The following is a 14360-nucleotide window of genomic DNA, read 5'->3' on the forward strand; positions in this document are numbered from 1 at the left end:
AGATTTATTATTCCATTTATTCAACGAATCTTTTGTTACTTATTATTTTATTTATTGCAAAATTAAGCTTAATTTAGTTTTATTTTACTTATGGTCCTTTATGGGGCGTTTTAAAAAATATATGTGTTTGACGTAACTTCGAATTAATATATTTACATATAAAAAAATAAATATAAAACAAAACTGAAAAAAATATAATAAACCATATTTCACTAATCTATTGTAACACACTATTATACTTTTCAACAAAATAATATGAAAATATAATAAAAAGGTGTAAGCTAGCGAAAACTGAATGTGCACGAAAGTTAATTATTATTCTACATTCTATGTAGTAAAAAACTGATAAATAAATTTAAAAAAATAACATTAATAAATAAAATATATAAGTAATAAACGGATGAATAATTTTACATAAAACGACACTCCTAATGTGTATGGAAAAAAAAAAAACGAAAACAGCAAATAAGGGTGAATACATAAAAAAAATAATATACTTCAAATATTAAAATAAATTACAGAAACGATCATGTTTCGTAAAAATATAGAAAAAAACAATAATAAAATGGTAAAAATTGTAAAATAGTATAAAAATACACACATGCATATATGCTTATATATATATGTACAAGCTGAATAATACTTTAGCATGCGCTTAATGAAGAATTAAGAAATACAGAAAAATAAAAATGAACATAGCTGTAATAACAGTAGAAAATTATAAATAACGAATGCTTGCAAAAAATATTTGAAAAAATTAATAAAAAAAAAAATAAGGCTTAGCTCAAACACGAGTGTAATAAGACAACTAAAACCTAAAAATAGTGTAATTAACGAAATTTTCGTTTTTCCTAGGATATATATATATTTTCCACCTCTATATTAACTGAATTAGTTAGATGAGTATATTATATTAAGGGCCTGCTCCAAAGAATTATAAATATCTATGTTTTCAATATAGTTAATTGGATGCTTTAATTTTTTTGTAGTTTCTATTAAAATATTTTGTATATCATTGATATAATTAATATTTTTAATATATTTATTTTCTTCCGTATTTGAATCAATAGTTCTACTTGAAAATCGTTTAATGCTTGTCTCTTTATCACTAATATAAACTAAAAAGTATATTATTTTATTTGGATATTTATTATTCAGTTTATTTATTAAATCTGCATTCATATGTACACCTTCTATTATTATAGATTCATTATTTATAATATGGTAATTAATAATTTCATCGATAAAATTAAACAAAAGGGTACATTGTTTTGAATAATTTTCAATGCATCTCTTTCTCAATACTGCATGAGGAATATTATCTTTTATATAGTTGGATAAATAATTTTCACATTCATCCCTAATTTTTCCGTTTGAAAAATTTATATTAGGATCATGACAAGTATCATATGTCTTGTCTTCGTTTCCCCTATTATTATATCCTATTCCGTTATCTATATTTGTTGAATTTTTCTTCATATTTAAATTTTCCTCATATTCTTCATCATCACTATTAACTAATTTCCATGATTCATATGTTGAAAATTTTAGATATTTATCACCAGTTGTGTCATATTTTCTTAAAATTTCTCTTATTATATCTGTCGATAAAATTCTATTAATATTTAAAAATAGACTTAACAAACAACTTAGTGTACTTTTACCAGATCCTGATGTACCACTTAATACTATTATATAATTGTTTCTTGTTCCACCCTTTATATAACGAATCCAATCATCTAATTCTTTATTTATTATTTCGTTATCTAAATAATTGTTTATAGTTTTGTCAAATTTCACAACTCCAATTTCATCATATATAACATCTTTCGTGGTACTATTACTTTGAGAATCATTTGCATCTTCATTTTTAGTTGAAAATTTATCAAGCTCATTAAATATACTCTTTTCTAGTTCAATATTTGTTATATCTAATTCAAAGCTTCTTGTCTTTTCCATATTTTCCAATCCATCTATTTTAAAGATGTGTTCCTCTTTTTCTTCTCTTTTTTCAATGTTTGAATAATTTTTGTCCACAAAATTTAACTTAAATTTATTATTTTCATATGTCACATTAATATATATGTTATTTATAAAATAGTATTCTGAACATATATATATTTCATTGCCCTTTTTATTATATTCAACTAATGGCACCCTTTCCTTAAAATTTATTATATCATCTATTGTTTTCTTTCTCCTTTCAATATCTGCTCTTATTATATCATTTATAATTGATTCATCCATATAATCATTATTCATTTCGTGAAAATTTTATTTATTATAACACATAAAAAAAATATATAGCAAGAATAGTGTTAATGTATATAAACGTCATTTACACATACATACATACACAATATTCCATATACTGTAATAATCTAATTTAAAGAAAAACAGTATAAAATTAAATATATTTATTACCAAATCATATATATATATATATATTAATTACATTTATTTTTCATTTCATTTTCGAATTTTTGCGACTCATAGCTATTATATGCAACATAGGAAATGCAATAAAAAATTAATAAAGTAATATTTTACTAAATATTTCCTCAATTCAATTTGTTTCATTTATTTATTTTTTGTTTTTTATATAATGCAAAAATTACTAATTTTAGTAAAAACGAAAAAAATATGAATTAAAAATAAATTTCATAAAAATACAAATTATTTCCATACTATTCTACATTAAAAATATGTACGCAATTCGTACACACAATATTATAGCCATTATACTTAAAAGTATACTATGATATACGCATTATTATATACATGTTGGATATACGTAAATTATCATTATATATACAATACATATAAATATAATGCTCAGAAATTAACAATTTTTATTTCCATATTTCTGAAACTCAAGTAAATACATATTTATATTTACATATCGCTCATGGACGGAAATTTTTTTTTTTAAATTAATAGAATAATTGCGATTTATTGGATCATTTATGTTATTAAATTATTTTTCCTAAGAATAATATATTTTTTTCTTTCTTTTCTTATTCTACAAGTTTGATAGTCAATAATAGAATGGACATAAAATTTATGATATATTTTCTGTTTTCCTATTAAGGTAATATATATATTTGTGAATGTGCTCTTTACATGAAACTGGCTTATTTAGAACGTTTATGTAATTCATGAGAATAAATATATACACCTTTTTTATACCATATTTCGCAAAATAACTTAAATAAAATAATTGAATAACAAAGTAAAAAATATACAAATAGTGGAAATAGTTTTTGTGGGAAAATATCGAAATAGCGAATTAATGCTCATTAGTAGATATAACCACGATATTTTTTATAATTAAATAAATAACATATATTTTTATTTTTAAAACAATAAGTTACAAACTTAAAAAATTTTAATTAAAAAAAAAAAAAAATTGGCACATCAAATAAAATTAAAAAAATTACAAATTCATCTTTTATACATTTTAAAATATATTTGCGTAATTTTAAGTTCGAATTAGACTTATCTACCTATATATATATATATGTACACATGTATGAATAGGACAATAATATATAACATTTTAGCGCATATAAGAGAGGAATTTCCATATTCCCAATATGACAATTTGTAAAAGATATAATATATTACACATATATAAAATTTCTCATATGTGTATACACATTTCAGTGTCACTTATTTTCATAGTCGTAAGATGTTTGCTTTGTTGGTACCGATTTGGGATTTGCATCGATACTAATATTTAATTTTTTACAAAGAAATTCTAAAATTCGACAACTTGAATGTGCATAGTATAGGTCCATATATAAAGCACATTTTTTTTGTAACATTAAAATATATTTAATTTCTCCAAAATTATATTTATATAAAAAGAAAAGGAATTTAATGAATTTTTTCTTATCAATATAATCTATGTTTATGCATAATTCACGAAATATATGCTTATTTATTGGAATTTCATGAAAATATCGAATTTTTACTATTGAATAATATGCTTGCATAAATAATTTTGTTTTATCATTATTATCTTCAACTTGTTCTGCGTTTGTATATTCATTACTATCATTTATTTCATTAGTAATCTCATTGGAGCAAGCATCTTTTTTATTTTTTTTGTCATAAGAATATTCACTAAAATCGAAATTATTTGAATCCGAGTTAAAATTAGAAGGGAATATATTTCTTTCCTGTATATCAACATCATTTATATCATTATTTGTTCCTAAATAATCATGTTTATTACTTTTATCATTAACCTTTTTCGTTTTTTCTTCATTTCCAGTTTCTTGTTTGGATTTTCTCATTATATCTGTACTATGTTCATTTCTATTATATTTATATTGAATATATCTGCATATAAATATATTTGTTATCACTTCTACACATTGAACATATTTGTGATTTTTTTTTCCAAAATATAACGAGTTCAATATAAGATATAGACATTTATTTGGCATAGTATAATAAAAACATTTAATAAAGTTTTTTTTTTGGGTGTGTAGTGTATTTTCATTTTTTAAAATATATTCACAAAAATAACTTAAAAAATTTTCATTCAAAATTATGTCATTATTTATATATTTTGAATATTTTTTATTTTTATACAATATGTAAGCAATATGTTTTTTAATATTTTCTGATGTTTCTTTATCTTTTTTTATACAATTTAGATAAATGTGATCTACTATTAGTCTCTTGTCTTCCCAATTCAAATTATAACATCCATCTATAATATCATTGCATACATTTTTATATTCAAATTTTTCATTATTAATTTCATTTCCTAATAAATATTCATGGAACAAATTTAAAAAAAAAATATATTTTTTTTTTACTTTTTCTTCTGAAGCTTCATTATTTAATAATTGAAATATTTTTACAATTACTAAAGATAACAAATTTGCAGTTACATAATTTAGCTTGAAAACAATATTTTCTAACAATAAAAATATATTTCTTGAATCAAAGAAATGAATGTATAACGCATATAAATTTACTGGGGTATATATAAATATATTATTTAAAATATTATAAATATAATTATTTATATTAAAAATGTTACTATCAAATAATATCTCACTCCTGTTTATATTTTCATTGTTTTTATAGTCTTTATCAATATTGTTCATTCCAAATTTATTTTCTTCAATATTATAAGAATGATCGCTGTTTACAGATTTTGTGGGAATTTCATTTAATTTGAAATTATTCTTCGCTATCTTATTTCCTCCAAAATAACTAGACTCCTCATTCTTATTTTTATAGCTAATATAATTTATCTTCGAATTGGTTAATAAATATTTGTTATTCCTAGATTTAAAGTGTTTTATTTCTGTATCATAGTAATTATAATTATTGCTATTATTATTTTCACTATTGTTATAAAAGTTGCTTTTCCTTTCATCATTTGGTGAAACGGTATCATCCAAATTTACACATTCAGAATTCATGCATTTACTTAAATAAAAATAATACAAGCTCTTCTTATAATCCGAGCTTATTAATTTTTTATTTTTTGAAATAAAATCGTCATAAGACAAAAACACAGTTTTAAAATGTTCATAAATATGTATAATATTTAATGCATTGAATTTTTTAAAAATGTTATTTTCCTTGTCTATATTTTTTAAAAATTCATTTTTTTCTTCCAATTTCTCTTTTTCATCCTTCGAATAATAATTATCATAATTACAATAAATATAAGGATTAAATTTTTTTAAACATTTCACACCATTAAATAAACTTTTTAAAAATAAAAATATTCCTTCATAATATTCAATTTCAACATAGAAATAAAAAAGATCTAATAAATATTTTTCATCATAGGATTGCAATTTGTTTCTTTCATTAAATTCATATAATATATATGATGCATTGGAATTTTGTTTGCTACTATTAATTTCTGTTTTATTCAATATATTAACATCATTAGGATTATTGTAATATTTTTCCAATCCAAATTTTAAAATATATTCGTTTTTTTTCACTTCGTTTTGTTCTTCATTATTTTTTTTAATTCTATCAAAGTTTACAATATAGCTAGTTTGACCCATAGAATGAGTATTATCACATTCACCATTGAAGCCAAATGTTGTTTTTAATTTTGTGTGTGGTGATAAAAAATCATAATAAATTAAAGAAATATCACACAAATATTTTATAACATTGGTATTTTTATTATTATTGAGAAATGCCAAAAACTCCTCTTTATTTAGTGTAAGTATTTCTTCCTTAATTTTATATAATAATATTTGATCAATAAAAATGTTACAATAATTATATTTTTCAAGTAACATTTTTAAAAATAAAAAAATAATTATATTAGACTTGTTATAAAATGGAACATAATAATGACACATACTTAAAAGAAATTTTTTATTTAACAATTTAATATATTCATAATTATTTATTTCAAATAAATATAAATTGGATAAAATCTTATAAATGTCTTCATTATTAAATTTTTTTAGATTATTTAACAAATATTCATATACAGCTTTTAATATATCTTCTTTAAAGTATTTATAATGAATCAAAACTTCCATTAGTAAGTTTATTTTATTTTTGTTTTTGTCTTCTATATCTTTCTTATTGTAATATTCATATATGTAATCTACATATTTATTTTCCACAATATATTTATTATGTAATGATCCATATCCATCTATTAATTTGTCTAAATTTGATGACGATTTATTATTTGGGGATTGTGTATTATTTCTTTTAACAACATCATCGTTTTTGCTTATTTCATCATAGTTTTCATTTAACGCATTTTGAATATTTCGTTTTAAAAAAAACGAGTCCAAATATTCGATATTCCCTTGGGGGCTCAATAAATCTAACTTTAAAATTATATGATGGCTAAAATATTCTAAAAGATCAGTATTAGCACAGTTTAACTTCTTTAAATTATTCAATAGAAAAATAATAACATTAATATCAAAATTTAACTTATTTGATATAATATAATTTGACAACGATTGTAAAGTTGTCTCATTTTTACAATTTAAATAAAATAAAGATGTGTATATATTCAATATATTATCCGAATTTAATATATTTTGGTTATTTAAAATTATAACAAGTAAAGAATTTATAAATTTTTTATTAACTCTATTAAAATATGCATATATATATAATATTAAATGTATATGAGATATTTTAAACTTGTTTTTATTTATAAAAATATAATTTTCAACCAACTTTAAAAAATTCACATTTCTATATTTCAGCTTGTATAAACTTATTAATATCGTTACTATGTTATTTGGAACAATCGCATTTTCGTCATCATCATTTTCATTCATATCCAAAAGGTCTTCATTATACCCATTGAACTCATTGTATAAATTCCGATTGTTTAAATAATTTATTATATATATCTCTAATGAGTTTAATATTTTTCGAACTAAATGTATATTTTGTAATCTTACATTACTTGCACATTTTAAGGTGTCAACCAATTCTCGAAAGGATTGGTAGTGTATGGGTGTTTTTATAAACTTATCTACATTTAAGCTATTGATGTTTATATATTTATTTAAAGAAAAATCTATATATATATTTTTAAATCGTGTTTTTTTCTTATTAATATTATTACTATTATTACTTTTTACTTTAATTACTTCACTTGATTTCGTTATGTAAAATCTTTTGTTTAAACATACAAAAGAAAACTTATTCCTATGTAATATTTTGTCCATAATATTTTATAATTCTTCATATAGTTCAATCGCCATATTAATTTTTATGATTTTCCTGTCCCTAGCCTTTATATAACATATTTTTATTGATTTTTTCATATTCCTTTATTATAGATATTATATCTTTACATATATTTTATCATGCTCAAATATTTCTATATTTTTTCCATATTATTTTTTTTCAATTCATTTTTTTATCAATTTGCCAATTATTTTTTTAACTTGTACAATATTTAATCACATTTTTTATTTTTCCTTTTTCGATATATTAATTAAAATTTAGAGAAAAAAAAATAATATGCATATATATTAAGAATAGCTATTTTCCAAATTACTGGAGTATATTATTAATATTTTTTTCACCCTATAAAACTATCTGAATTTTTATAAGATTTGTTAATATTTACTTTTTTTTGTATACATCATATTAATGAAAAAATGTACAAAACCAGCATATAATATATATATGTATACACACACGTGTATGTATTATGTACATATGATTTTCCCTTTTTTGATTTTCATAATAAGATTTTAAAATATATATAGCAATGATATTTTAGGTATATCCTCATTTTTTTTGTAAAAAATGTATCCTTTATCTGACGCAAAATTAGAAAAGGTATCAAACAATGAAATAATAAGAAGGATATTGGAATTACAAAATGCAATTGCCATTATTTCAGATAACATGGAAGTAGTGAAATATAGAAATAAACTATTAGATGAAGAAAATGCAAATTTACAAAATCATATTAAAAGCATTGTTAATGAAGTTAAAATAGAATATTCTCAAAATATAAATAAGATAAAACAAACCCCATCAAAAGATTCACCTAACCACCTTACAGAAAACAAATATACTAAATCACCTGAGCATACTACTAGTCCTCATAATAATGACATTAATTATGTGCATAACATTCAATCTCAGAATAATGATGAAAACACATTAATTCATAATAACAATATGAATGGGCAAAGCAATCAAAATAGAGATGATCAAAATAGAGATAATCAAAATAGAGATGATCAAAAAAGAGGCGATCAAAATAGAGGCGATCAAAATAGAGGCGATCAAAATAGAGGTGATCAAAATAATATAATTGATAAAAACCTCTCTGAACATGCATTTAATAAACTAATGCCTCAAGAATATACTAATGATAATAAAAAGCCACATTACGAAAATAATCTTGAAAATCTGAATATAAAAAATAGTCCACCTCCCCCAGAAATTAATTTAAAGGATACAAATTATATTTATAATGGAAACTATAACCATAGCGATAAAAGAGATTGTGAGAATCTTCAGAATTTTAATAAGCATTCATCAAAAAAAAATATTTACAATCTTATAATGGAAACCGAAAAAATAAACTCTATTTTCAGCATGGCATCGAATGTCCTTAATAAGTCTTTTTTTAATGTACCCAAGGATTATGATGCACCTAAAGTTAAATATCCAAATATCACGAATAAAAATCATATTAAGCAATACAATATATCCTCTCCAAACCCTCATAAACCCGCCGATGATTTAGTAAACAAAACAACATCTATAGATAATAAAACGTATGATCATTTATCTGAACAAAATAATACTATTGAATCTTATGACCAAGCAGATAAAGAGGCCATTGATAGAATGGAAAAATCCATTTTAAATGTGAATCTGCCACCACATGTGGAAATTTTAAGTGCAAATGAGGAGAAGAATAATAAAAATGACACAAATGATGAGGAGAAGAATGATAAAAATGACACAAATGATGAGGAGAAGAATGATAAAAATGACACAAATAATGAGGAAGGGAATGATAAAAATGACACAAATGATGAGGAAGGGAATGATAAAAATGATACAAATGAGGCGACCCTAAATAATAAACAAAATATTTAAAAACATAATGTTTATGATATTAAAAACGTTATAATATTTCGCCAAAGTCGCACAAAATGTATATATATAAAAAATGGTTATAATACATAGACAGAGAAAAATAGTTTAAAAAATAATGTTATAGTCATATTAATGAAACCCAAATAATTACGTGTAGTCTGAAATGTGAAACATAGATACACATAATACTGCTTAGTTATGTAAATAAACATTTTGAAAAATTATAAAAAAACACAAAAAACAAAATAACGAAAAAAAAAGTATATATGAACATTTTCAAAAATAATAACAAAAAAATTATAATGATTTTTTCACATATATATGTGCACACTTATATAACGAATATAATTTTATTTTAATTTATACTGAAAGCGCATATCCAATGTTTGATATACCGAAGAGGCATATGATTGGGCCGCCTCAATTAACAATAATATATATATGGCTGTCTATAATATTCGCCTTATATTTTAAAATTATCTAGTCCATCCCTAATTATGTTATTACCTGCTTTTGTGTATGTATCTAATAACATTTTTGATGAGGAATGTCTCATAATTGCCTATAAAAAAATAATTGAACATTATGCATTATAGTCATAAGTACACACTTTTTTTTATGTTTTTTGTTATCAACTATAATATATTTGTAAATGTTTAAGTAATATATATATAAAGGGAAAATTACTTGTGCTACAGGTAATGGGACTGGTGGGTTAGATGTTGCAGCAATGGTTGCAAAGGAATGCCTAAAAATATTTATATATTTATTATAATTATTTAAAAATAATACCCACAACCCAATATAAAGATAATAAGAAAATTATTTATATATTTTTACCTTAGCAAGTAAGGAAATATTCTTCGTTTCTTTCCATCTTCGCTAATTTCAATTCCAGCTCTGTATAATAAAATTTCATGTAATCATATTTTTTATAAATATTGTATAGTAAATATATATAGCTCTATATAAAATTTCGTCATTTCCCTCAATTTCTTATATGCATGTAAAAATCATTGTACCTTTTAGCAGCTCCCTTTAATGCTGTTTTAAACGTCTCTATTAAAAATAAGTTAATATATGAAGTATTATGTATAGAGTATATTAGTTTGGGAACAAAAATATGTAATTTTTTTATGTTCCCAAATTATTAAATCTTAAAATGCATTTGAAAAAAATATAATTAAGTACTTAATGGAGTTTTCGTGTTTGTATAATTAAATTTATTATTGATAGTTTCCTGATAAAAACATAATCCTTTTGATGGCTTTTTTTCTATTTCCCACCTATTGCATTTTAAAATAAAAATATATTATATATATGTAACATAAATGGTGTACCCAATAATATATAAAGAGGCAGTATCCATAACTCATATAACATGAAAATTATATTTCCAATTAAAATCGAATTATGTGTAAATGAAGAAATACCATTTTATCAACTCATTGTAAGCAAAATTTGTCAAAGGTATAGCAGTGTTACTATATTTTGTTTTTTCTCCTTTAATAAATATTTCCTTCTTTTCAAAATTTATGTCTTCCCATAGAATTCTTAATACTTCAGAAGGACGTAACCCTATGCCTAATTTATTTTAAAAAGTTAATGTATTAAATACAGCAATGCATATTATTTGATATATACATATTATGCATAGAAAATAATTTATATCCGATACCTATACTTGTGGCAAATATAGCTCTATGCATATCTCCACTGCTCTTTAGCAATAACTCAATCTGAAGTGCACAAAATTAAACGATGTCAACATAAAGTATATAGTCAAATAATGCACATACACATTTGGTGATAATATTTTTGTGTAAATATTATACTAAAGAAAATATATTGGTACCTCTTTTGGTGATAAAGGAATGGTTTTTCTTCTGGGAATAGTACTTTTTTTTATTTTACGAAAATTATGTACACTTTTTAAATAATCCCTATACAGAGCATATTTTAATGATTGCTTCAAAAAATAAACAATATAAAAATGTTGTAAATATATGATGAATACGAAAATCAAATTTTGTAAAAACAAAAAGACAAACTTACCTGGTATGTAGATTGATATAGGGCCATCGTCCTTGGAGAGCAATTCTTTGATTTTAAGTACCTATAAAAAAATATATAAATATATGTAAATATATATATGTATATATGTGCGCACACATATAAATCACAATGAACCGAGTTCAGTGAATTTCATATTTTTCGTTATAAAATATTACTTTAAAAAACTTTCCCAATTATTTGATCCTAATTCATGAAGCTCGTATTTCCCCAATTTCTTTACAAAAAAGAAAAATAAATGTGAATAAAATTATCGAATAAAAATATCAAAAAATAATAATGTACCATTTTTTATATTACTGGTAATATATCATTCCAAAATCCTCTTTCAACGCGATATGTGTTTGCACTGACTTCCTCTTTTCTGTTAAAAAATGAACAAATTGTCGAAACACCATATTAAGAATATTAAATATATCACAATAATTTACGAGTATATATATATATGTGTAGCATACCTTAGTGGCAAATAAATATCTTCTATATATTTCTTCAGTTTAATTTTTTCAACCGAAACATTCGAACCACAATGAACACAAAACTTGGCTCCTAATGTTGGAAATAAATAAATGTCCAAATTTAATTTTAACTAATAAAATATTTTTAATATATGAACATATACACTATTGTGAATTGTTAAGATTGAGTTCACTATTATAACGCATATATTCTTACTGGGCTTTAGGGGTTTAGTACATGATTTACACTTTAATACATTACTAACTTTTTTTCTCTTTTTCTTTTTTTTCCCCACATTCTTAATTTTGTTTTTTTTAATAGTTTTTTCATGCTCGCTAGAACCACTCGAACTGGTATTTTCGGTATCTATATCATCATCAATGTCATCACCAATGTCATCAATATCATCATTTTCTGCTTTTTCATAATCCTTTAAAAATATTATATTTTTTTTTATAGACACATTCTTATTTTTAAAATATTTTCTTTTCCCACTTATTAAATTATTATCATTTTTGAAATTAATTATATCAAATATATGATTTGTATTGGCAATAAAACTCTTAACACTTATCAGATGATTAACAAAAAAAATAAATAAAATAACTTCCACTACCTTCATCATTTCATTTGCTGGTGTTATTAATATTGTGCTAATTACAACTACTTATATTACTGTTATTTATTATGCCCTTTATTTTTCCCATCCAATATCAATAAACAAAAAGGGAAAATAATAAATATATTTTATCCCTATTTATATTTCACATGAAAAGCATAACATTTTTTCGAAAATTGGTGTATATTATTATTGTTGCATTCTATCAATTAGAGATAAGGTATTAATCCTTCTTGGTATAAATTAAAATGTAATGAAATATCCTAAAAATTTATTTCACAACATTATCTCATTTATTTATTTGTGTTTTTTATTATATATTTCTAAAACGACTATCAATCCATTACTTTTGTGAACGATCTCATTTTATTTCACGTATATTAATAATCTCCAAAAAAGAAAAGTAAATAATACATATAATACTAAATAGATAAAAATTAATAAATTATAATTATTATATATATATATATATATATATATATATACATATCAACAATTTGTATAAACCTAAATTATGAATAAAATGTGGCAATTGGAAATTTATATATTTTATTTTGTGAAAATAGTTTATATAATCAATTTTTGTCAAATATTTTCTTTATTTATATATCACCCTTTTTTATTCGCAAAAAAAATCTTATAAATAGACTAATCATTTCCTTACACATTTTTTAGCACCATATTTACCTTATTTTTCATTTTTAATATTGAAGTATTCATGATATCAGATTATTTTTATGTATTTTACTTTTGAAATGGAATTAATATTTGTAGTTATTTGCTTTTTTATTATTTATTTTGATAGCTTAAAAAAATAGATATGGATAACAGTGAAGGACTTCACACACATAATAATATATTTTATGTTGGAAACTCTTGAATATCATGTTCTTATAAAAAACAATATTCTCTTAGATATAACTAAATTATAAAAGCATGTCCATATGATTAGTGAAGTAGCTATATGGCAAAACAATAAAATAATTAGATTTATAAAATCGTAAGCATGTATTAATTACATTAAAATGAAAATTCATTAATTAAAAAAGTTATTTTTATCACTCTAGTGATTTATTTAATGCTAATTTTACTATAATTTTGTTTTGTGTCCAGTTATTTTATATTATTTGCTTTTATTAATTTATTGACAACACAAAACACAAATACAAATATTCATTAAAAAAAATTAAAGCTTTTAAATAAATATAAACATTCAATGGTGAATTTATAATATATAATTATGTTATAACAAAATACAATAATTATATATATGTTTCTGCATATAATTATAAAATAAAAGAAAAAAAACAATATTATTATTAATATATAAATATTGCGATAAGGTAATAATAAAATACAGCGAAATGTGACCCATATAAATAATATAGATAATATAGTAAATTTATTTATGTATATTTATATACACAATAAATTAAATACATATATAGATTTTCCCATATATGTAACTTATCTATAAATGGATATATATTTTTATTTCCACCCATATATATAGGCAAATATATGCATATATGTGTATGTAAATACATTCATACACATGTGTATAATATATGCTTAAAATATTAATATGGGCAAGTGGAAATAA

The 14360-nt window shown here is 21.6% G+C and overlaps 4 protein-coding genes across 4 annotated transcripts; 1 reads left to right on the top strand and 3 right to left on the bottom strand.

Moving 5' to 3' along the window:
• Window positions 1-891: 891 nt before the first annotated feature.
• Window positions 892-2262, bottom strand: PY17X_1408700 (conserved Plasmodium protein, unknown function; the record flags this gene model as incomplete). The annotated part of the gene is made up of 1 exon (XM_720188.1): window positions 892-2262. One exon carries the CDS (start codon window positions 2260-2262, stop codon window positions 892-894), a length of 1371 nt encoding a protein of 456 aa, XP_725281.1.
• Window positions 2263-3668: 1406 nt separating this feature from the next.
• PY17X_1408800 (uncharacterized protein) lies at window positions 3669-7703 on the bottom strand (the record flags this gene model as incomplete). The annotated part of the gene is made up of 1 exon (XM_719452.2): window positions 3669-7703. The coding sequence occupies one exon, from the start codon at window positions 7701-7703 to the stop codon at window positions 3669-3671; it is 4035 nt and encodes a 1344-aa protein (XP_724545.2).
• A 589-nt stretch (window positions 7704-8292) lies between these two features.
• PY17X_1408900 (uncharacterized protein) lies at window positions 8293-9606 on the top strand (the record flags this gene model as incomplete). The annotated part of the gene is made up of 1 exon (XM_719451.1): window positions 8293-9606. The coding sequence occupies one exon, from the start codon at window positions 8293-8295 to the stop codon at window positions 9604-9606; it is 1314 nt and encodes a 437-aa protein (XP_724544.1).
• Window positions 9607-10069: 463 nt separating this feature from the next.
• PY17X_1409000 (tyrosine recombinase, putative) lies at window positions 10070-12760 on the bottom strand (the record flags this gene model as incomplete). The annotated part of the gene is made up of 13 exons (XM_719450.2): window positions 10070-10168; window positions 10294-10354; window positions 10447-10506; window positions 10629-10665; window positions 10798-10892; window positions 11040-11190; window positions 11285-11345; window positions 11462-11575; window positions 11662-11722; window positions 11838-11896; window positions 11980-12043; window positions 12138-12228; window positions 12355-12760. The coding sequence occupies 13 exons, from the start codon at window positions 12758-12760 to the stop codon at window positions 10070-10072; spliced, it is 1359 nt and encodes a 452-aa protein (XP_724543.2).
• Between the last annotated feature and the right edge of the window lie 1600 nt (window positions 12761-14360).

Source organism: Plasmodium yoelii (genome assembly GCF_900002385.2).
Source record: "Plasmodium yoelii strain 17X genome assembly, chromosome: 14".
NCBI lineage: Eukaryota > Apicomplexa > Aconoidasida > Haemosporida > Plasmodiidae > Plasmodium > Plasmodium yoelii.